The following is a 26,057-nucleotide window of genomic DNA, read 5'->3' on the forward strand; positions in this document are numbered from 1 at the left end:
TTCAGACGTCCAATCCTGAGCGTGAGGGGGTGTGTTAAGAGTCCCACATCGGTTAGGAGTTGGCCTGACAATTTGTTTATAAGTGGGGGCAATGCTCACCTCACAAGCCGGTTTTGTGGGGTTGTGTTAGGCCCAACCACGATTTCTAATAACTAGTCTTGTTTTGATAGAGAATAATTTCTTGTCGAGAATTTTTTTTGTTGCATTTGGACGGTACTGGATGACTATAACTTAATGTTGAACATAAAGATAATATAACATAATTCTAAGTCTTTTAACTCCCTTATTTCTTAACCCACGCCGTTCACCATTTTAGAAAGTTAATGATGATGATAGTCGCCCGATTTAATGATATGCAGGGTATTGTGCTTAGTAACGGAGATATGTATAGGCCCAGATGGGTTAGAACCCACCCTAAAAAAAAAAAAAAATTTACAGCGGAAATCATCAAAATACTTTTGACTTAAAAAAAAAAAAAAAGATCAGGCTAAACCATCCTCCCGACTATGTGTTTAATGTTATATATTACAACATAAATTTTACGTTTATATATTAAAATAGTTTTAGTGGCTCACCCATATTTCTTTTCTTTTAAATTTCTGGCTTCGTCACTAATATTATTATTAGAGATCAATTAATGTAATGAAGCTCTTCTAAATTCTACTATCGTCGAAAGATGATTTAAGGCTAACGATTCAGTTTGCTTTGGATATGTGCGGGTGATGTTTGAAGGTGATTTGTTTACTGTTTGAAGGGAATTTTGGGTACATACTAGATACTATAAATTACATTGTAGTAAATCCAAACAATCAATTACTTTTTTATTAAATTATTATTTCGACTTCCCTATGTGTAGACATTCATTGTACGTGCGCATTTGGTTGATGAAATACAAATAAAAACTTGTGTGCATTTTGTTAGCAACTTTATATTAAAAGAATACATGAAGAAAAGTAGCCATTTAACAAAAGAAAAAGGAAAAGTAAAACACTAGCTAGTGGATAAAATTACTCTAATAAAAAGTTGGTGAGAAATTGAGATATAGTTGTGCTCTATAATTGAATGCAATCACTAGAAGTGGCTCTTTCTTTCTTCATCTCAATGTTTTGATTGATTCATTATAAACTAGTTGATACTTGTTACACGTAACCAACGTGTAACGTACATATACAATTACTTAACAAACTCACCACTTTAAACAATAAGTTTTGCTTTTAGCCATCGTTGATATTTTTAAACTTTTTAATTCTTGAGTTAAAATTTTGAAAGAAATGATATTTTGACAACCACTTTTTGACAACTTTTGAACAACTTTCTCTCTCATACTCACATGATGTTGTTATCCTCTCTCTTCCTTTTTCTCTCTCCATTGTTTTTGACCAATAAGAAGTGAGAAAAACAAGGTTGTCAACAAAGTTGTCATCAAATGGATGTCAAAATATCATTACTCAAATTTTGATATATACTTACCATCTTTCAACACATGGCATACAAATTATATGGACATCAATCATTATTGACATAAGACACGTAGTCACATCAATATCATTTTTTGAACATCAATCACATTCCAATTGACATTGATATCCAAACTTGTCTCACCGTAACAACCTATAAATATATATTGATTTTATTGTTTTTAATAGTTCGACTTCTTTATTTTTAATAATCCCATTTCTGTTTTAAGGAATTATTTTTTAAATGATCTCACATTTTTCTTAAACAAATATAATCCCTCTTATTTTTAACCAACACATGAAATATATATCACATTGCTTATTGAAAAAAAATTATTGAAAGAAACGAGATAAAGTCTTAATTAATGAAAAAATACTAACTAATTTTAATATTAGATAAATTGAGAAGTCGGGCAGGCCAACAAGCAAAAACAATAGTTTCTTGGTCACGACTAGCTAAAGGTAAAGTTCCATTAAAGAGCGCTTCCACGTGGTAGAACCTCCGCAGGGAGTATAAAGCTTTCATGAGGTTGTTCTTGGGCTGCCTTCCACGCACGAATACCTTCATTTAAGAGAATATTTTTGGTGTAGAAAGTCTCAAATTCAGGATCTTCCGTTGCACGGATTTCTTAAGAAACGAAGTCGTAGACACGTAGGTTCAGGGTCAGACCGACTACTCCAAGAGCACTCATCCATAAACCAATTACTTACTGGTACAAATAACATAGAGAAATGTAACTAACATTTACCGGAAAAAGAAACTCCAAAGATTTGTGACCAAAAGTGGTTAGCAATGACCATTGAATCCGCTTAAGTTGCGTTAAAAGCACATAATGTATTTGCGCCATCATCATCTTCAAATAATGTATTTTCTATGGTAACACCGTGAATGGCGCATGATAACTGGTAAAAGTAGTTAGCCTAAGATTGTCACATTATCTGGAAATAATTAAAACATATTTTTATATAACTCTGTAAAAGGGAAATGACTATTCAATGATATAAACACACATTGGATTAAACAAGTACTTGTATATTTTGGAGAATAAATGTGAAGACACAAGACTTCTCATATGTATAAACTTTACAATAGTCGCCATAAGGGACCCTTATTTAGTGTGATAATATTTAGAGGTAGTAGTGAATTGGTTTGTCCATTTCTTATATAAAAAAGAAATATAGAAAGCAGTGGAAGTGGCAGGAGTGGAACCATTTTCTAAATGACAAAAAAGACAAATTGTTTTGGTTTATCGAATAGGAAAACTTGGAACTGTTGCTTCAATTAGTAAAGAATGGGATAAAAGGGACTTTATAAACTTTAATGTTCTAGTTTATATTTATTTATTTATTATATAGTTGTATATGTGGTGTGTCTATGAACACATGGAAAGCCCTGATCTCTACTTTATGCAAGAGAGAAAAGCTTTGTAACGGTATCTTAATGGATTCAATATTTGTATAGAACTATAATATAATTTTTTACTAATTCAATAGTAAAATTTTGAAGCTATACTAGGTTTCGTGTTATATCTGATCCGTGGAGCTTATTGTAATAGGAAGGAGCAAGGTTTCTCCTTTTTGGACCAAAGAGAAAAGACGTGTGGGATCTAGCTAGGCTAGATACAAAGTGGAATCTCTTATCCTTTTTCGAGAAGAAGTCTAGACTAATTCATGTCAATCTAAATTTGGTATTGGACAAGACTAAAATAAGTATTATCTTTTTTGCCTTATAAGTTTTTCACACGTTCTATTTTTTATCAAATTACCATTTGTATGGATTATATAATCGAAAACTTTTTATAGTGATTTTTTTTTTTGATTTTACAATCTGGAACCTTGTATTTGTTAGTTTGTTAATTCAAGTTAGAATAAATGATTAGTGACTTAATCAAGTTTGTTTGGTTAAGATCACATAGTAATCAAGTTAGTTTTGTTTGTTATGAAAGTAGTTACATTTTTGCTAGATTTTAGCATTATGTTGTTAGGGTTTGAGAGATGACTTGTTTCTCAAGCAACTCAACAACACCTTGTATAAAAGCAATTGTATTGTGTGATTCACACCTAAATGAACACATACTTCATAATTCTAATCTCCTCATTCTCTATTTCTTCTTATTCTCTCAATTGCAATAAAATCAAAACCCTAGAAACCCTAGCTTGAAGAACAAGCTTTGAAGTTACGCTAACAATATTGCCTAGATTTTTAGAACAACATTGACATATAATATTAAAAAGACATAATTGAAAATGACCAAAAATAAAATTAGTTTAAAGAGACAAAAATGAATCAAATTTTCATTTTATTGATAGATCATATATTTCTTATTACATTACATTAACATTGAAACTTACTTCACAAAATTATTAAACATCTTTTGTAAAAAAATAATATTATTAAACACCTAATGCTAAATTTGTGAGGGAAGGAGGCACGGGTAAGGTTTCTTTTCTCTCTAGGAAGAATGAGAGGTTGATGGTCAACCTTACACCCAAACAGATTAACCTTACCTCTGCACGGATGGTGCAAATTTACAAAGTGACACATTTCCCTTTAACCATTCAAACAACCCTTAAAATAGGCTTAAATATGTTATTCGTCCCTGCAAATAGGGGTCGCTTAAAATTTCGTCCCTGCAATCGCTAATCCTTTCTTTTTGCCCCTGCAAAGTTTAATCAGTTAAAAATTCGTCCCTTGACCCAGTTAATGACTGCCACGTCATCAAAATTACCATAATGGCATGGGAATTGACGAAAATACCCCTGGGCTAATTATTTTTTTTTTCAAAATTTTGAAAATTCTTTTTTAAATTAAAAAAATCTGAAAAAATAATTAAAAGTAAAAAAAAAATTCAGAAAAAAACTGTTAAAATTAAAACTGAAAAATTTTCGGGAAAAAATCGTAAAAAAAATTCGGGAAAAAACTGAATTTTTTTTTGAAGGAAAAAAAAACAAAAAAAAAATAAGCCAGGGGTATTTTCGTCAATTCCCATGCCATTTTGTTAATTTGATGACGTGGCAGTCATTAACTTGGTCAAGGGACGAATTTTTAACTGATTAAACTTTGCAGGGGCAAAAAAAAAGGATTAGCGATTGCAGGGATGAAATTTTAAGCGACCCCTATTTGCAGGGACGAATAACATATTTAAGCCCCTTAAAATATTAGAGTAGTCATTTTTTGTATCAAAGGCCAATGGTGGAAGCACATATTGCATGATTTTTCGGTAGTCCATATTGCATCGACAGTTTCTGTAGTTCACAATGCACAAAAACTTGTATAAATAGATGTGTTTGGCTCATCTGATGTAAAACAAAACACAAAGTTATGAAAAATTATCTAGTAGATCTAAACACCAAGAGGTTGTCATGAACTTAATCTTACTGCTCTACCAATAGACCTATGTCAGTTCGTATGATAGCATTATCAAGCTCAAAAAAATATCTTGAAACACCTTATATGAGTGATGAACTTATATCATCACTCATCTTATTATGTTGTTTTACATCACTCATCTTATTACGTTGTTTTATGCTGTTGAATTGTGTCGTTTAATTTTTTTTTGCTATGAACCATATATATAAAACTCTTTAAACCTCAAGTTTTAAAACAGTTTGGGATGATTTAGATTATATAATCCGAACTATCTTTGAAGATTTCAAATTATATAATCTGAAGCATCTCGGATTGTGGATGGTGGCGTTACAACCTATGGTTTGGACGGTTTGTTGTGCGTTTAATTTGTTTTTTGGTCGGTTTACACTTTGTAAATGTTTCCTTTGATTGTACCTCGACTCTGCATATTAGAGTGAATTATCCATACCAATTGTAATATGCAGAGTCGCGGTTCGAATCTCGAAAACCTCACTTATTTATCTTTAGAGGTTAATTTATAACGATAAAATGGAAATTAATGGGAATGACATAATCCCTCAAAATATGCTTAAAGTTTAAACAACTCAATAATTAAAAAATAATTAAAAATTTCTCTGTTTTTTTTTTTGGTACCTTAAACAACTATATCTACCTTAATTGGAATAATGAAAGAAACAATTCTTCTTGGACAATTATTATTGCAAATGTTACACCCAACGGTTATATGTTTCATTATGCGGATATGATATGTCTATGGGTCTTAAATACAGCTCATATACAAGGACTCCTAGAGTACAACGATGTATAATTATGTATGACTATTGACTACCATAGTCATACAAAAATTCAGTTACATGGCAGTCATAAAATTTGAGTGATATAGCAATGTTTGACTGCCAAATTATTTCAGTTGAAAATTCTATCTACAAATGAATATCATTGTGAATTTTTCACTGATTAGTCAGAAATAAATAGTACACTGATTTCACACTAAAAAATAATAGTACACTGATTTTCTAGTATGATTCAGTTATATTGGCATCTGCCTTATGATTTTTAGGCGGAATGAGTTAGCATTAGACACGACTTATTTTGAGTTATGTGGACGATTTTCGATTTTGAACATCATAAATAATTGGTGTTATGCATCCTTTCAACGTCGCATATACATGCTAAATAACTGGTCGTTTTAGACATTCGATCAACCAACTCATGTTTCAAGATTCAACGAGTAAAATAAAATTCAAAATCTTATCTTAGAACGTGTGTCATTTAATCGTTATGAGATAAATGTAGAAAAACATACATATATGATGATATATACAAAAGACAGAGTTTTACATAGCTCCAAAACCATAGTGTGATTTAAACACTATTCAATTACAAAAGACTAACATCATACGCACCACCAACACCTCTCCATCTTGAAAAACCATGATCCAAGAGGGGGCAAAGAAAAAACCACAAAATCATAGCAAATCAAATCACGTGCTATCAGACTCATCATCACGTGACTTTTTACTTGACAAAGTAGTAAAATGTAAAAGGTGCTTACACATATGATAAAAAAAAAACTGTAACGGTTAACTAATTAACCAGTCCAGTCAAACCTCAGTAGTTGAATTAAACCCGAGTATCAATATCCAAATCAATTATCGATATTTGACTGGACTAATAATGTTCTATCTATTGCGGGAAGTGTTGTAAGGTGACTCAATTGCCGCTAATTTCTGTTGCAAGTTGAGATTTTTATAAAACCTTTTAATAAATTCTTCGGCTGCAACATCAACATGACTATGATCATCACCTTCTTCTTCCTTCAGAGGAAATGGCGAATCAGTGACTCTAATTTTTTTCCCAATGGGACTTTTTCCAAATCCAGGAAATGTCACTAAAGGAGAAGGAGAAGAAAAAGAAGAAGCATCAACATCATTAAGGATTTCTAAAACCTTTTGAATGGTGGAAACATCGTTGTGGTGGCGGCCATGGTGGTGGTTTTTATTTTTGTTGTGGAATTTAACGACGGCAGGGCTGTTGCTGCAGCTGAACTCGTAGTCGTGGGGTGAGACGAAGTAGGCGGACGAGCGGTGGCGGAGAGTTAGAGTGTTGGCTATGGCTTTGAAGGCGGCGATTTTGCTACGTTTTAGCAAGAGATTTAGTTCTGCTACCATTTTGCTTTTAGCTATGTTTTTTGTAAACATGAGCAAAATTATACGAAGTGTGTTCCATACTTTCTTTGTTACTATCATTGGTTGGTTTGTTTCAATTTCCATTGGGGTTCCAATTATAAATTATAATTATCCATTAAGGAATTAGATTATAATAAATTTATAATTAAGCGTTTCTAAAAAGATACCAACACTACCTGTCAAAAAAACAAAAGATAACAACACTAACTTGAAAGTTTAACTTTTCCAAGGTATGGGCATTGACTACCATAGCCATACAAATTCAGTTATATCGCAGTTGCCAAATTATAACAGTTGAAAATTGTACAAAATAATACTACTGCTTTTTACATTGTCAGAAAAATAGTACACTACTTTTTCTTTCATGAGCAAAAACACAAGTTTATTTATTTATTTTTTTGTGATTAATTTGATGTTTTGTTGCGAATTCAAACAAAAATTGCACCAATAAACTTAGATGTGTGGAACAAATTAAAGGAAGTAATAATTAATGAGCAAAGTGACACAAACCTAGATCCAAGTGTGAAGCAACTTCACAAGCATATTCAAAGAAACAAAGATAAAAAAGAAAACCCTAATTTCTACTCATTTTCAAGTGATACACCAATATTGTTTACCCAATTCGGTCCAAAATAACATTGTATGGGGGAGAGAGTAGCTCTTCGATCCATTATGATAAGAGTGATACAAAGAGGTTACAAAAAATTAGCTTAAAAGCTCACAAAGAACAAACCCTAATTTCTTCCCATTTTTAAAGTCACACACACTCATAATGAATTCGATGAGAAAACTTCCTCTAATGAAATCTCACTACCTAAGGTGTTTTCAAATGTTTTCCAACCCTAGAAATAAAATCTCACCAAAGACATTCAACCTTAAAGTTCCCTCATTTGGTTTTTTCAAATTTCTCTCTCTTCAAGATCTCTCAAAACATGAATAATGAAGTCTTATATAGTGTCAGATCTAGAGAGAATTCGTGCCATGTTAGACACCATTCATACCACGATTGTAGTTATTACGCAAGTATAGTGCTACATTCTATCTATTAGTTGAGTCATGATGCCTTTCCATCGTGCCACGATATTTCCTATGGCAAACTTCCAGGTGATATTTGAAGGTACTTTTTTGTTCAGAGGATGTTTGAAGGTGATTTTTTTTAAGGAATGTTTGAAGGTGATTTGTTCCCTGTTTGAAAGGGATTTTCAGTGCATACTAGATACTATAAATTACACCGAAGTAAATCAAAACAATTGATTCTTTTCTATTAAATTATTATTCCGGGCTCCCTATATGAGTGGACATTCATTGTAAGTACAAACAAAAACTTGTGTGCATTTTGTTAGGAGCTTTACATTAAAAGAATACAACAAGAAAAGTAGCAATTTAACAAAAGGAAAAGCAAAAAGAAAACACTAGCTAGTGGATAAAATTACTCTGATAAAAAGTTGTTGAGAATTGAGATATGGTTGCTCTATAATTGAAGACAATCACTATAAGTGACTCTTTTCTTCCTCTAAATGTTTTTCATTGATTTATAATAAACTAGTAGTTGATATGCACGTAAGGTAACCAACGTGTAACTTACATATACATTACTTAACGAACTCATCACTTTGAACCATAGGTTTTGCTTTTAGCCAATGGAGATATTTTAACCTTTTTAATTCTTGGAGTTGATTTTGATTTTACATAAGCTAATCATTTTTCAACATATGGCATGCAAATTATATGGACATAACCATTATTACTTAGTTCTTCAAAAAAAAAAAAAACATTACTACTTAAGACACGTAGTCACATCAATATTATTATTCATTATTCCATTTGACATTGATGTGCAAATCTATCTCATTGAAATCTACTGCATCCGTTCCGTTTTTTTTTTTTCAAAGCATCCGTTCCTTTTTAATTTTCACATTTTAATATTTTAAAAAAATCAAGACAACCAATAAATGTTAATATTTTTTATGGAATAAGTTATCTTTTACTATAATGACCTTATTCATTTAATATCTCATTTCATATATTTCTCTCTGTGCAATAACAATAAATAACTAATGTTAATATTGGTAAAACAACATTTAACGTTGCACTGAAGTTTGAAAGTGACAGTTAAATAGGAATAAAAAAATTCTCGAAAAGAGACACTTGAAAAGGAACAGATGGAGTATATAAATTGATTTTGTTTTAATTTTCTTTATGCTTTTTTAATAATCCAACTTCTTTTTCTTTTTTTTAATAATCCCACTTCCTTTTTGAGGAATTCTTTTTTTAACAATCCCACTTCTTAACCTATACCACATTGCTTAATTTAAATTGAATTTTTTTATTGATGGAAACGATAAAGTTCTAAATAATTTTTACAATCTCACTTCTTGCTTACCAGCATATCTAATATATCCCATTGCTTTTAATTGAAAAATTATCGAAGCAAATGATAAAAGTTTAATTACTGAAAAAGTACTAAATAATCTATAGCAGAAAATTGTAATGCAACACCTCTACCACAACTCTTTAAACTATTTTTAGACAGTATAACTTTTTTTAATAGCAAATATTAGTAGTAGTAAGGTCGAGATTGAATTTTTAACTAAATGTGCAGATGTTTCATGTACTACCAAATCAGCATATGTCTCATGTATCTGAACATGCTACTAATGAATAATAACCTCTAAAAGTAATTAGGCTAAGATGTTACATTATCTTGACATAGTTAGAATATGTTACCATGTATTCCTGCTTAAAAAGGAAATAGCTACTCAATGATATAAAAACACATTGGATTAAACATGTACTTGTATATTTAGGGGAATAGATGTAAAGACATAAAACTTCTCATACATAGCAAACTTTACAATAGTCGCATTGTTAAGGGAGCATTATTTAGTGTGAAATTATTTAGAGGTGGTGGTGGATTGGTTTGTCCATTTCTTATATTAAAAAGAAATATAGAAAGTAATGGGAGTGGCATAGTGGAACCATTTTCTAAAAAACAAAAAAGACAAGTTGCTTTGTGTTGAAATTTGGAGGTTTTGATTCACATTTTTTTGGCACCAAGAAATCTAATCGTGGCGCGATTTGCGGATCAAGTTCAGTATTATAATGTGGTATGCGCTCCAAATCGTGACGCAATCCAGCAAATCGTGGCATGATTTGCTTGAGTCTGGAGTACTATAGAAGTCTTCATTCTTCTATTTTTCAGGGAGATTCAAGAGAGAATCTTGTCAAAACAAAAGGATGTAACTTTTAGGGTAAAAGGCTATGGTTTTAGTATCTTTGGGAGAAATTCTTGAATTGTGAAACACTTCACAAACACCTTGGATAGTAAGATCTCATTAGGGAAAGGATCAAAAATCTTTCTTTATTGTTTTTGCTTAGGAATTATTATGGGTTTGAGTGTCTTGAATAATAGATAGAAATTAGGGTTTGTTCTTTTTGAGTTTGGGATCTAATTTCTTGAAACTTCTTTGTACCACACATTTTATAGTGGATTGGAGAGTTGTTCTCTCTCACATAAATGTAAAATAAAATTGTCTAAACTAGGTAAACAAATTTCTTAGTGTTGGTTTTTACTACTCTTTTATCTTTGTTGCTTTGGTTATACTTGTGGGGTGCTTCACACGTAGATCTAAGTTTGTTGTTGTTGTTGATGTTGTTGCTTTGAGCTACTTTGATTTTGATTAATTCTTTCTTTACTCTACACATCTATGTTTATTAGTGTGATTTTAAGCAACAAATTCACAACACTTTGGGTTATCGAATAGGAAAATATGGAATAGTTGCTTCAAACAGTAAAGAATGGGATAAAAGGGACTTTATAAACTTTAATGTTCTAGTTTATATTTATTTATTTATTTATTATACTAGTTGTATATGTGGCTCATATACGTACCTGTGCGTGTCTATGAACATATGGAAAGCCCTCTCTACTTTATGCAAAAGAGAGAAGCTTTGAAGAGTTTTTTTTTTAGAGGAGCTTTGAAGTGTAGCTTAATGGATTTAAGATTTGTATAGAATATTTCTTGAAAAAAAAAAAGATTTGTGCATAATATATTTTTATAAATTGTTTGTATTAATTCAATAATAATCTTTTGAAGCTATTATCTGATCGTGGAGTATATTGTAATATGAAGGAGAATTGTTTCTCCTTTTTGGACAGGAGAGAAGATGTGTGGGATCTAGACTAGGTACAAAGTGAAATTTTTTATCCTTTTTTTCTTTTTTTTTTAGAAGAAGCAAGATTAATTCATTTTTTTTTTTTAGAGAAAGCAAGATTAATTCATATCAATTGATAATAACTGATGAAAATAAAACTTTTTTTTTTACTATCAACACAAGAAAATGGAAAAACATACATAAGATATATACAAAGAGACAAGTATTACATAGCTCCAAAACCATAATGTGATTTAAACACTATTCCATTACAAGAAGACCAACATCATAAGCACCACCAACACCTCTCCATCTTGAAAAACCATGATCCAAGAGGGGGCGAAGAAAAAACCACACCATCATATTAAATCAAATCACGTGATATGAAAACCATCGTCACGTGACTTTTTTACTTAACAAAGTAGTAAAATGTATAAGGTGCTTATACATATTGAAAAGAAAGAAAAAGAAGTTGTAACCTGTGACTAATTAAATAGATAGAATAAAAACTAGTCCATCGTTTTTTTCCTTTAGTCCGGTCAAATCTCGGTAGTTGAATTGAATCTGAGCATCAATTCAAATCAACCGTGGATATTTGACTGGGCTAATAAATATAATGTTCTATCTACTACGAGCGTTGGTGTAAGGTGATTGAATCGCTGCTAATTTCTGTTGCAAGTTGAGATTCTTATAAAACCTTTTGATAAATTCTTCAGCTGCAACATCAACATGACTATGATCATCAACTTCTTCTTCCTTTAGAGGAAATGGAGAATCAGTGACTCTAATTTTTTTCCCAATGGGACTTTTTCCAAATCCAGGAAATGTCACTAAAGGAGAAGGAGAAGAAAATGAAGAAGCATCAACATCATTGAGGATTTCTAAAACCTTTTGAATGGTGGAAACATCGTTGTACTTGTGGTCGCGGCTGCGGTGGTGGTTTTTACTTTTGTTGTGGAATTTAATGACGGTGGGGCTGTTGCTGCAGCTGAACTCGTAGTCGTGGGGAGAGACGAAGGAAGCTGACGAGTGGTGACGGAAAGTGAGAGTGTTGGCCATCGCTTTGATGGCGGCGAGTTTGCTACGTTTTAGCAAGAGATTTAATTCTGCTACCATTTTGCTTTTGGCTATGTTTTTTGTAAACATCAGCAAAATTATACGTAGTGTGTTCCATACTTTCTTAGTTACTACCATTGGTTGGTTTGTTTCAATATCCATTGTTGTTTGTTGTAATGATTTGATGAGTTTGTGTTGTTTTCGTTTTGTTGAGAAAGAATAAGAATGTGTGAATGTGTGTGTGATAGATATGGGATATGTTTGTTTGATATTGTTTGTGATTGGAGAGTTAGAGTTTGGTGGTATATAAAGGGGTTCCAATTATAATTATCCATTAAGGAATTACTAGATTATAATCAATTTATAATTAATTGTACAAAGATAACAACCCTAACTTAAAAGTTCAACTTTTCCAATGAATGAGCATTGACTATTCATAGCCATACAAATTCAGTTATATCGCAGTTGCCAAATTATTTATAACAGTTGAAAATTTGGTCAAAACAATAGCACACTATTTTTTACCTTGTCAGAAAAATAGTACACGTATATTTTTCTTCATGAGCAAAAAGACAAATGTTATTTACATAGATAGTTATATTTTTTACTCCTTCAAGACTTGTACATTTATTTTTTTTGAAAGAAAGACTTGTACATATTTTCTATCAAAAATAAGGACGCATACATATATATATGTAGATAAAATGTATGTTAAATTAATATCGATGATATTAATCATTTGCATCTAAGATAATATCTCCCTCAATTGGTGCTAAACGTGATGAGTAATGACAAAAACTTGAGCCTTTTTAACCGTTTGTTAAAAATTAGATAATATTTGTGGTTATATGGGATTGAAATTAGATAGTCTTAAGGCAGTTTTGAATGGCATGAATTTTCATCGGTAACTGATTTTGTTGATCATGAATTGTGTTTTGAATATGTCCTTTTTCAGTTTTGTGGAATGGTGGCCTTTGTCAACCGTTTTTGACCCACAGAAGTATGAGAAAGAGTGATTCATTATCACCTTTGTCAGGCACCCGACGCTGTCGGAAGCGGGAATAACAAACGCAAAACAAACCTGTGAAATTAGGGTTTCAGAATCCAACAAAATTTGAGAAAACCGTTTAAAATATTATTAATATTGAATGAATAAAAACTACCTCTTTCGCTACAATTGAAGTGTTTAAATACTAATGAAACTCTAATGGGTTGAAAATTCAAAACAGAAAATAAAGCGGAAATTATTAAAATTGGGATGAAATAATAATACTAAGGAAACCCTCTTACATTAGTTGATTTATTGAATTGAAAGGTGTTTCATTGTTGTTTTCCACTTGTTGATTGTTGATTTATCAACTATTTAAAGAATTATCCTAGTGTTTGGTTGCAACTAACATCAATGAAATTTACTTATTGATTGATAGATTGCTCTGCCTTATAATGACTCTTCCGGTTTCTATATTTACAACTGATAGATCATTTTCAGTAATGAGGATTATCAAGATTAGGTTGATAAACAAGATGGGAGGTGAGTTTCTAAGTGATAACATGAAAGTTTATATTGAAGGGTAAGTTAGTGAAAATATTAGTTATGAGTCTATTATTTATGATTTCAAGTCACTCAAAACATGTAGAGTATTATTTTAAAATTTTAAAATATGTAATTTAGTTTTTTGATGATCAACTTTGTTTCTAATACTTATTAGAACATAAGCCTTACGTCTATATTTTAAAGTTAATTTTGGTGTCTCACCATTGAGTGTGTGTGAGTTTTTAATTTTTGGCTCCGCCACTAATGTTGTTATTAGAGATTCAAATTAATATTGAAACTCTTCCAAATTCTACTATTGCTGTAGCTTGGTATAAGACTGGCGATTTAGTTTGCTTTAGATATATACGAGGATTATGGGGGTTGATATTTGAAGGTGTTTTGTTTACTTTACTGTTTGATGGAGATTTTTGGTACATGCTAGATGCTATAAATAAAATTGAAGATATTTCGTCAAAAAATAAAAATAAATAAAATTGAAGTAAATCCAAACAATTAATTCTTTTTTCCCCTAATTTTTTTTAGATTAGTATTTCGGGCTCCTTATAAGTAGACACATACATTTTTGTCGAAAAAAAAATAGACATTTATTGTAATTCAGGGCATTTGGTTGATGAAATACAAACAAAATTTCGTGTCGTGTCCATTTTTTTAGGGGAACTTGTGTGCAATTTGTTAGCAGCTTTACGTTAAAAGAATACATGAAGAAAAGTAGCAATTTAACAAAAGAAAAAGCAAAAAGCAAAACACTAGCTAGTGGATAAAATTACTCTAATAAAAAGTTAGTGAGAAATTGAGATGGTAGTGCCCTATAATTGAAGGCAATCACTATAAGTGGCACTTTTTTCCTCTCATTGTTTTCATTGATTCATTATAAACTAGTTGATACTTGATGCACATAACCAACGTGTAACTTACTTATACAATTACCTAACAAACTTATCACTTTGAACCATAAGTTTTGCTTTTAGATATTGGTGATATTTTTAACCTTTTTAATTCTTAGAGTTATTTTTGAGATATACTTTTGCATTAGCTAATCATTTTTCAACACATGGCATGCAAATTATATGGACATTAATCATTCTTGACTTAAGACACGTAGTCACATCAATATCATTTTTTTGAACATCAATCACATTCAATTTGACATTGATATGCACACTTGTCTCACTATAACCTAATGAAGTGGTATTATTAAAAAAATAATAAAGAAAATTAAAACACACATTGGATTAAACAAGTACTCCTATATTTAGGGGAATAATTGTGAAGACATAAGACTTCTCATATCTAGCAAACTTTACAATAGTCGCATTGACAAGGGACCGTTATTTAGTGATAAACTATTTCTAGGTAGTAGTGGATTGGTTTGTCCACTTCTTATACAATAAAGAAATATTGAAAGCAGTGGAAGTGGCATTAGTGGAATCATTTTCATAAAGACAAAAAAGACATGTTGCTTTGGTTTATCGTATAGGAAAACTTGGAATAGTTGCTTCAATTAGTAAAGAATGGGATAAAAGGGACTTTATAAACTTTATTGCTTATTATATAGTTGTATATGTGGCTTGTATACGTATCCGTGCTTGTCTATGAACACATGGAAAGCCCTCTCTACTTTATGCAAAAGAGAAATTTTTTGAAGGGTATCTTAATGGATTTAAGATTTGTATAGAATTGTTATTTTTTACTAATTCAATGGTAATCTCTTGAAGCTAGATATTAGGTTGCGTATTATATTTGATTCTTGGAGCTTATTGTAATAGGAATGAGCATGGTTTCTTCTTTTTGGACCAAAGAGAAAAGGACGTTGGGATCTAGGCTAGATACAAAGTGGAATCTAATATTCCTTTATTGAGATGAGAAGAAGCAAGATTAATAATTAGTTTAAGGTTAATATTGTTTTTTTTTTTACAAAAAGGTTAATATTGTTTTATCTCCTATGATATAGGTCATTTTCGGTTTTTCACTCTGTAATTTCTTTTTTAACTTTCGTTCTTGTAATTTGAAGATTTTTGGTTTTAGACCTTCATGAATTTTGACGGTACAAAATAAATGACATAACCCGAGGTAAACCGAAATTTGCAATAAAAATCCAAAACAAAAAAAATCTTCAAATTATAAGGATGAAAACAAAAAGAAAAATTAATGGATAAAAAAAACCAAAAATGACCTATATTACAGGGGATATAACACTATTAACTCATTACTTTATATATAAAATGAAAATAGAAAATTGGTATATAAGAAACTCAGTGAAAGAAAGCATGAGATATGGGCCTCAAAATCAACTTTGTAAAGTGGAGAGACTTGTGGCAAGTAAAACAGTGGGAAAATTGCTTTTTTGACAATGAATACTTCCAATTGACACATGGAAATGACGCTTTTACCCCAGCGGTAGTTAACTACCGCTGGTTAAAGCGCCGACAGTTAACTACCGCTGGCTACCAGCGGCTGTTAACTGCCGCTGAGTTCTGCGATTAAACAAGAACATAACCTTCATTTTCTCATTTTCCAGAAACACAAACACAAGAAAACACTCTTCCAAATTTCTCCAAACTTCATTTGATCGAATTTGAGCCCAATTTCTTCGATTAATTCACAAGTAAGTTCTCTTCTTCTTATTTACATGCAATGTATTTGTTTAGGGTGTTAGTTTTCATAATTTTGAGCAAAATGTTAGTTTTAGGTTAGGTTAGAAAATTGAAAATTAACTATGATTTAGATGTTTTAATGTATTGTTTATGCTGGAATTGTTGTTTAGAGTAAGTGTAGGTACAATGTAGTTGTTTAGATGTTCAAATAACACTAATTGTGCTCCTAATTTAGAATGCACATAAGGTGTTTGACGAAATGCCTAAGTGAGAAATTGTTGCTTTTTTTGTGTAATTTTTTTTCAAGTATGTTCAATTTTATAATGTATAGATGTTGTAATTATTATAAGCCTGGATTTTGACATTTTTTTGGCAAGTTTAAGAATGACATAATGTTATACGATACATAATTTTTTTTTATGAAATGCCCAAGTTGAATGATTCTAAGTTTGGATTTTTATGAATGCCTAAGTTAAATTTGTCATATGTTACATGTTACTTGCCTTAGGTTCAATGCCTTGGATTTTTATGATATGTTCAATGGCTTAGAATCATGTTACCGTAAAGTATACATTGCCCACGTATTTATGCCTTCTTTTAATTTGTGTTTTGTACAGATATGGCTAGGGATACGGATGAGCAGCAGCGGGTTATTAGAGAGGATAGGATGTGGAGAGGTAAAGAGGCGAGTACCGCTAGTGCTCGGAGAGAAAAGAGGGCTGATGACCCGTATGTCCTAAGACTCGGAGGCGCAGGGACCCGATGATACATGGAGAGGGCTCACAAGCACATGTGGATGACTCCTCCCAGGTGGTTGATCCGACACCAGCGCATGATTATGCTGGGTATGCGGATGATGGTTTTGTTGGCTATGATCGGATGGAGGAGGAGAGTATGTATTTTCAGCCGCCGCCGCAGGACGAGGCAGAGGATGAGGGTGAGGGGGTGCCAGAGGATGTTTTGGCAGATTATATGGAGGATGTTGTGCCTGAGCGTTAGCCTCAGCCACGACGAGGTGGTCGTGTTCCGCGGATACCGCCCTATCCTGCTGGAGAGGCTCCCTTTCCTGGAGGACCTCAGACCACATAATTGTTGTCTGACTACGCGAGGCACGTGGCGAACCCTCTTTGGGTGAACCACAATAATGTAAGTGTTTAAATTGTTTAAAATTCTTTAAATGTTTTAATTAATTATATTAGGTAGCGTAAGTGGTTTAATTAATTACAATAACGTAGCGTAAGTTGTTTAATTAATTAATATTAGGTTGCGTAAGTTGTTTAATTAATTAAAATAACGTAGCGTAAGTGATTTAATTAATTAATATAATGTAGCGTAAGTGGTTTAATTAATTAATATTAGGTAGCGTAAGTTGTTTAATTAATTAAAATAATGTAGCGTAAGTGATTTAATTAATTAAAATAACGTAGCGTAAGTGATTTAATTAATTAACATAACGTAGCGTAATTTGTTTAATTAATTAATATAACGTAGCGTAAGTTGTTTAATTAATTAATATAACGTAGCGTAAGTGATTTATTTAATTAAAATAACGTAGTGTAAGTTGTTTAATTAATTAATATAACGTAGCGTAAGTGATTTATTTAATTAAAATAACGTAGCGTAAGTGATTTAATTAATTAATATAACGTAGCGTAAGTGGTTTAATTAATTAATATTAGGTAGCGTAAGTTGTTTAATTAATTAAAATAACGTAGCATAAGTGATTTAATTAATTAATATAACGTAGCGTAACTGATTTATTTATTTAAAATAATGTAGCATAAGTGATTTAATTAATTAATATAACGTAGCGTAACTGATTTATTTATTTAAAATAATGTAGCGTAAGTGTTTTAGTTATTTAAAATAACGTAGCGTAAGTGATTTAATTAATTAATATAACGTAGCATAACTGATTTATTTATTTAAAATAATGTAGCGTAAGTGTTTTAGTTATTTAAAATAATGACAATGTCTTATTTAATTTGAATTTCAGATGTGGCATGATGCAGTGGGTTATAAGTGCGTAAACGCGGGGAAAAGGTTGAAGGAGCTTGATAAGCCGGACGCGGCTTTGAGGTGGTTTTGGGAGCCCGTGGAGGGGTCTGGCCTCCATGGTTTGATACACGTTGGGTATTTGACTGTGACCCATGCGATGATACGTGCTCTATGCGAGAGGTGGCACATGGAGACGAGTAGTTTTCATCTACCTGTGGGGGAGATGACGATCACTCTGGACGATGTGCATAATCTTCTGCACATTCCTATTTACGGCCGCATGTTGGAGCACGATGAGTCGATGGATCGGGACAGATCTATTGATATGATGACCAGGTTGTTGGGCATGTCAGATGTTGATGCCAGAGCTCAGGTTAGGGATGAATCTCTTGGTCATATCAGTTATCCCGCACTGAAGCGGCTTTATGAGCAGCATCTGACTGAGACTAGACGACTTGAGCATGCACAGTCGAGGGAGGAGATGCAGGAGAGAGCCAGGAGGAGGGCGTGTTGTGTGAGGAGTTTCCTTTTATATCTCGTCGGTTGTGCGCTGTTCACTAACAAAACGAACAGACACATCGACTTGATATATCTGGATTGCATGGCGGACTTGGGGGCGATTGGGAAGTGGTCGTGGGGAGGGATGACGTTAACCTACCTCTACGATTATCTGGATGATTCTCTTATGTTGAATAACAGAACGATGGCTGGCTCTGCGACTCTTTTGATGGTAATATTTATCTTAATTTCTTTATGAATTTATTTTCTAAATTTTATTATCATGTTAGACTATTTTATAATGTTTTAGATTTATTGAATATTTAAATCGAATAATTATTTTTGTGTATTATTTATTTTGTTGCAAGGATGGATTTTGGAGCATTTGTCAGGTCCTTACCCAAGGAAGCGTAACCTGGATTGGGACCCGCGGACACCATGTGCTGGGAGATGGCTCACTAGCAAAGGCCATAAGAGTGTGCACCATTACCGCTCACGCCTGGATCGCATGGAGGTGGATGACGTCAGGTTTTCTACCTATGGTGATCGCAGAGACGTGCACCCATTTAATATGTTGTGGACTTACTTGGGATGGCTCATGTGCGGGAAGGAGAGGGTGTACCGTCATTTTCCTGAGCGGGTGAAGAGGCAGTTCTCCTTTGTCCAGGACGTTCCCAGACATCCTTCAGCTGTCCCTCTGGTGCCTACACAGATGCTGACTACTGTGTTGATGGACGCTGCTGCATGGTTAGTAGGTGGTTGGGTACATGGGTGTCAGACACCATGGCAGCATGTTCCTGGCTACATGGCTTGGTATGCCAGAGTCTCTCACCCTCGCATTCTCCCACCTGATGAGGGATCCCCTCCCAAGCCGGCGAACGTGGAGCAGCTGATTGAGGAGGAGCATTCCAGGGAGATGCCTGACACACTGACCATCGTCCGGGATATGGCTCACATAGCCCGAGATATTGCGGCCAGGCATGGCGATATGACCAAAGAGGAGGTTGTCCAGGAGGTCATGCGGATAGTTAGTGCTACTGAGTCTGTCCTTACTTATCAGATTTCCAGGCGGCGCAAGGGGCAGCAGAGGCAGGGTAGGCAGGGCTGATTAGTATTAGGATTTTTTTTATGTATTTTTTGAGTATGATGATCATGATGTATTGTTATGACATATGTTCCATACATTTTTCCTATTTCTATGACATATATGTACGTTCGTTTTATATTATTTCTTGCGTTTTAATTTTACCATGTTCCTGTTAAATATTGGATGAATATATTTAGGTATTATTAGATGAAAATTTTAGAAAATTTTTCAATTGGTTATTTGATAAAAAATTTAGATGAAAATGAATATGAAAATGAAAATTGATTAGGAAACCATCAGGAAAATGGAAATGAGCTCCTGGAAAAGCACGTAGCGGCAGTTAACAACCGCTGACTTCAGATTCGGCGGTTGTTAACAACCGCTGGCACTCAGCGGTAGTTAACTACCGGCGTGTTTCCCAGCGGCAATTAACAACCGCCAGGGGCAATATGGTCATTTCCATATGTCAATTGGAAGTATTCTTTGTCAAAAAAGCAAGCTTGAAACAGTGGGGGAGTAAGTAGCAAACCTCGGTAAAGAATTATCCAATATAATACGAATTTTTTAGGAGGGCTACTTTTGTATTCCTATGGTTTTAAATTCACTATTTTTTTTCTTCTAAAATTATCGATCCGAACGTGAAAAATTAAGTAATACACTAGTATGTTAGGAATTTCGTTTTCCACCCCACGTACCCTTTGGAAGTATACTTTTGAAAGGATGCAAGGTTTTCTCATATTCATTAGCTAACTGAAGTAACATCATATGTTAACAATATATGTAAAAAATATTTCTATGAGATTATGTATAAAATAATTGTGCATTAATTTTTATTATTTTTTTTTGAAGAATTGTGCATTAATTTTTATAAATGGGGTAATAGTCACTTTGGTCCCTGAATGTGTTGCAAGTAGTCACAATAGTCCTTCAATATATCAAAATTTGAAAATAGACCCTGATTGTCCACTTTGTTAGTCAAAATAGTCCCTAAAGCTTAAATAACCCCTTAATACTCACAATAACTCTTTTGATATAAGGACTAAAATGACAATAAGTAAGTACGTATAAGGACTAATATGACAATTAGTAAGTCTATTGAAGGACTAACATGACAATATTAACGAAATATTTTAATATCAATGACTATTTTTACTAACAAAGTACACAATCAGGGACTATTTTGCTATTTTAATACATTTAAGAGACTATTATGACTACCCGTCACTCATTCAAGGATCAAAATAACTATTTCCCCTTTTATAAATAGTCATATTAACTAGTGCAATTTTATTGTGCAATTTTATCCAAAAAAAAATTTATTTATGTTCTAAAGTAAATTGATTTTTTAGAAAACCAGATACTAAAAAAAATAATTTATACGAAAAATTATTTTTTCTAGATGTCGGGTTTCCTAACAAATCAATACACCAAAAATTATAACTAACTAACATCGTGGACAACAAAATCGTGGTTATTGTATCCTAATAGTTAGTTTTTTGGTAGTCATCCGAATAGAATAGTTAGTTTGATCAAAAGTATACAAGGTTCTTTTATAGGTAAATCATCCTATTGTTATTTTAGCACAGTCGATGTGGGACTACCCAAACCAAACTATTTTATATGTCTTGTTCTTCCTCCTCCTCATGTTTCCAGATGTTTTATATGATTCAGCTACATCGCCGCCGTTACCGGAATCAAAGAAGAGGATATTAGAGACACACCATACTCTTGTAAGTTAGAAATCAGAAATGACATTGGATCAAGTTACAGAACCTGTTTACAGTGCCTTTCAAATTGGGAGCATAAACATGTATAAGTTCTATTTGAGTAGTTAACAATAGCATAGAGTATTAATGTGTTCTGATTAATTCATAAAATGATATTAATACCTTTTTCAAATAAGTGATTCTCAAGTTAAATTTGTAACTAATTTGTCAATAGGAAATGTAGAAACAAATTAATCTAGTAAGTAAGATTTCTAATCAAGTTAAATTTTCTTTCCAAATTTATGTTTCTTGTTAATCCGTCCATAACCCACATTTGATTACCAATTGATGAGCCAACAAAAACGTTTTCATTCCTCCTGCATTATTTTTCCATGTCCCTTAATCTGAGCCAACAAAAACGTTTTTCACCATTAGCTTAGCTTAGACAAGTTTACTATGATCTGTTGTATTGTATTCTACATTAGAGTTTACAATATCAACAATCTATAAATACCTCTTGTATTCACTGATTAGTCAATACTGATGCACAATTTTGTTTACTTCGTTATACTATGCATTAAAGATTTATCGGTTATATAGCATTCAAAACCTCTTACTAAGAAAACTGATAATAATCACTGCGTAATCACATGAATGTTTTCAAGCAGTCATTAATGTTTAACAGAAACACACAAAAAATCTAAATTCATTTGTACTAAAAAGAAAGACACAAAAAATGACTGAAAAAGGAAGATAAAAGATAACTAATGAAAAGACCATATTCTTCTATTCAACCTTGACAGTAATCACATCATTGTTGTTCCTTTCCTCTATAGTTTCCCCATCCTTCATTTTAGGCAAAACAACCTTGAGCACACTACATTTCATCTTAGCTCTAATATGATCAATCTTGTAATGTCTCCCTGTTAAATCATGCGTGCAAGAGGATTTACGACCACCTCTCTCGCCATTAATGCTAAGAGTGTTCTGATACACATTGATATTCACATCTTCCTTCAAGCGTTCAGGCATATACATACGGATAAGCATATAATCTTCTGTCTCTCTCCAATGGTAGCGACTTTGAATGATTCGAATCACCTTTTTGAAGACGACTTGGTTCGTGATTGGAGAAATCAGATCAAACACAGCTAAAAACAATTTCAAAAAATAAAGTTAAATACCGATAGATTTTTCTTTTGAAGAAATTAAACTAGTCGACCCAAATTGGCACAGGTGAGGAGGAGTACAATCCAAGATACCAAACCAACACCATCAGGCCAATCCAAGTGGGTTATAAAAGAAAAAATAAAGATTAGAATGTGCGATAAGATCTACCTGATACAAGACCATTGCGGTGAGTGTCAGCGTTTTGGGGCATGCCATTGGTATCAAAAGAGGCGACAGGGCTTAGGAGATGGGGATTGGCTTTGAAATAGTGGTAAGAGGGGCGAAGGACAGAAAAGACCATGGGGTAAAGGTAAGACTTTGAGATGAGACCGGGGGAGGAGACTGTGAGAGATGAGAGGGCGATGGGGCGAAGGAAAGACTTTGAGATAAGACCGACGGAGGAGGCGGTAAGAGAGGAGAGGGCGATTGAGCGAATGAGAGAAAAGACAATGGGGAGAAAGAGAGACTTTGAGATGTGACCGGCAGAGGAGACCGTAAGAGAGGAGAGTAAGTGAGGATACATATCTATTTGAGCGAGTGAGCAATGGGAGAGAGAGAGAGAGAGACGGTCGGCGACAGCCTTGGCGTTAAAAAAGCGGTAAGCAGCGAAAGAAGAAGAAGAGGCAACTACAGGGCGAAGGAGGGGGGGCTTTGTGTTGGTGTTCAAAGAGCGGTAAGCAGAACAGGCGACGGGGCGAAGGTGATGGGGATTGGATTTGAAATAACGGTAAGCGGAAAAAAGCAAAGGGGCGAAGGAGAGAATAGACGATGGGGCGATGGAGAGACTTTGAGAGGAGACCGGAGGAGGAGAGAATCGTAAGAGAGGAAGCAGCCATTGCTTGCTTGCGAGAGAAGAAAGATTGTTTCTTTGTTTTGGGAGTAAAAAAATTGGAGAGGAGAGTGAGTGGCGGGGATATATATTTGAGGATTTGAGGGATTCCATACTAGGGTACGTAGCAAATAAATTACTACTTTCTTGCTAAAAAAGAAATAAAAGATCTTTTAAAAAAATAAAAGATCTGAAACTATAAAAAAAGAAAAAAAGAAAAAGGCTAACTCAAACACATACACACATATATAGACAAGATTTTGAACATTTATTTATACTGTTTCAGTTTCTTTTAATTGGTGTTTATTTTTAACAAACTTGTCTTGTTTTTGCATGATTGTTCAGTGCCATTTTTTTATTCCAATTTCAATGATTCAGTGACAGTGGCATTAATTTTTTTTGGAATGAAGGTGGCTTAATTTATGTAAGCATAATATACTTATAATACTTGTACAGTATTACAATATATAGAAGCTTTCCTTTGTATGTAGGGTTATCTTGCTTAGCAAGTAACTAGTGGAGTTGTACTTTCCTACATGCTAGTCTATTGTAAACTAGCATAAGCCCTTTAGTTTGTATATATAGATGTTATATTGAACCTTTCCAATTAATGAAACAATGAGATTCATTAATTTCTCTCAATTTATAATATACAGAGTCATGGTTATGTAAGCATAGGCATGAAAGATGTGAAACTATAATAAAAAAAAATTAAAAAAAGTAAAACATAAAGGCTATCTCAAATATATAATATATACAGTAAGAATTTATAATCGAGCTAGCTTATGATCAAGGTTGCCTTTTCCTTCTACATTAGGACGTTTGATATGGGGGACTTCCAAAGGTCTAAATCTGGTGTGGCAAAGAGGGACATATATTCATTAGGGTTGAATCAGAGCAGGGGCGGATCTGTGTGAGGTTGAGTGTGGCTATTGCCACACCAGCCCAGCCCATTCTTTTTTAATTTTGTTTTATTTTTTTGGGAAATGCTAACAACTACCCTCAGGGCACTTGATAAGAAACTTAAAGTAGTAACTTTATCTTGGAAATTGTGCATTCAACTTATTGAAATAGTAAAAAGCAACTTTTTCTACATGAAATTTCACAATTATTTCCTTTTTTGATTCCTTAACCATTGCCCTAAGGGCATTGGTTAGCAAAACCCTATTTTTTTATATACCAAGCATAATGTTTTTTTTTTAAATATACAGAGCATAATTATATAATATATTTGTTCTATTTCGAAACATAATGTGACATTATTCTTTGGTCTAGTGGCGCGACATTTGTGTTTCTGTTTGTGTTTGGTTATTGTCGGTTCAACTTTTAACTTTTGCGTTTTTTTGATAATTTTTTCATGATAATATAAACAACATAAAAAAAAAATTTACTTGTAAAAATAAACTTAGTGAGAGTCGAACTTATGAACTCCAAAAAAATTGACTTGATTATCTTCCAATAAGCTATAATGCTTGCAATGTTTTTTTCTTGCAACTTTGATATATATATTTATGTCTTCGTGAGTATATCTCAGTTGGTAAGGACAATGCATAAAATATGCAAGGTCCGGGGTTCAAACCCCGGCCACTACCAAAAAAAAAAAAAAAAAGAAGACATCTTTTATGAAGGTGTCTTTTAGCAAAGTTATAACTAAAAAGTCGAAATCTGTCGAAATCACACTTTGAGGTGTGGATTGCTAAAAGACACCCTCATGGGTGGCTTCTAGCAAAACCCATACATACATACATACATACATACATACATACATACATACATACATACATACATACATACATACATACATACATACATACATACATACATACAGGGAGAGAGTCAGGATCCGTTGACACCAGGTGTCAACGGATCCGTTTACACCAAATCTCAACCATCAGTTTTATTTGATCAAAGGGCTTGTAACTAATCCATATTTCTATTTTGTGCATATCCATTTTCTCAACCGCATAATATATAATTTTGTTCAATCATTGAAAAACATGAACTCATGATACTCCTTATTCTCTCTTCTTGATTTTTTTTTTTTTACTATCTTTCTCTGGCACAATAATAATATTTTTGTTTGCATCTTCTTCCCTCTTGGCTTGATCCTCTATCGATCATAGATGATTAAGTCAAATTTATGTCATATTTATGAAAACGATTGCAATTGAATTGCAATGAATCTAGGATTCTTGGGGTATTTTGGATGGGTTTTATTTAATTTATTTGTATGATTTTAGGTGTGACAATTGTGTTTGATCTGAAATTTACTCAGTTTATTGATAAATCACAATTTTGAATTGTAATTTAGGGGAATAAATTATAATTATCCCTTAGTATTTTAATGCTCAAGTTTAAACCCGTAAAAAATATTGAAATGAGGAAGCTGTGAA

The 26,057-nt window shown here is 32.8% G+C and overlaps 4 protein-coding genes across 4 annotated transcripts; 1 reads left to right on the forward strand and 3 right to left on the reverse strand.

Annotated features, from left to right (window-relative positions):
- Window positions 1-6,144: 6,144 nt before the first annotated feature.
- LOC146918518 (uncharacterized) lies at window positions 6,145-7,101 on the reverse strand. The gene has a single exon (XM_085720152.1). It carries the CDS (start codon window positions 7,098-7,100, stop codon window positions 6,510-6,512), a length of 591 nt encoding a protein of 196 aa, XP_085576278.1. The 5' UTR covers window position 7,101; the 3' UTR covers window positions 6,145-6,509.
- A 4,257-nt stretch (window positions 7,102-11,358) lies between these two features.
- On the reverse strand, window positions 11,359-12,530 carry LOC146918519 (uncharacterized). The gene has a single exon (XM_085720153.1). It carries the CDS (start codon window positions 12,387-12,389, stop codon window positions 11,793-11,795), a length of 597 nt encoding a protein of 198 aa, XP_085576279.1. The 5' UTR covers window positions 12,390-12,530; the 3' UTR covers window positions 11,359-11,792.
- A 4,608-nt stretch (window positions 12,531-17,138) lies between these two features.
- LOC146918520 (uncharacterized) lies at window positions 17,139-19,980 on the forward strand. The gene is made up of 4 exons (XM_085722064.1): window positions 17,139-17,370; window positions 18,389-18,888; window positions 19,074-19,104; window positions 19,241-19,980. Exons 1-4 carry the CDS (start codon window positions 17,139-17,141, stop codon window positions 19,978-19,980), a joined length of 1,503 nt encoding a protein of 500 aa, XP_085578190.1.
- A 2,430-nt stretch (window positions 19,981-22,410) lies between these two features.
- Window positions 22,411-23,910, reverse strand: LOC146918521 (uncharacterized). The gene is made up of 2 exons (XM_085717442.1): window positions 23,004-23,910; window positions 22,411-22,816 (listed from the first exon to the last, which is right to left on the reverse strand). Exons 1-2 carry the CDS (start codon window positions 23,776-23,778, stop codon window positions 22,452-22,454), a joined length of 1,140 nt encoding a protein of 379 aa, XP_085573568.1. The 5' UTR covers window positions 23,779-23,910; the 3' UTR covers window positions 22,411-22,451.
- Between the last annotated feature and the right edge of the window lie 2,147 nt (window positions 23,911-26,057).

This window comes from Medicago sativa, chromosome 6 (assembly GCF_051527215.1).
Source record: "Medicago sativa cultivar Bolivia chromosome 6, Bolivia_mono, whole genome shotgun sequence".
NCBI classification, from domain to species: Eukaryota; Viridiplantae; Streptophyta; class Magnoliopsida; order Fabales; family Fabaceae; genus Medicago; species Medicago sativa.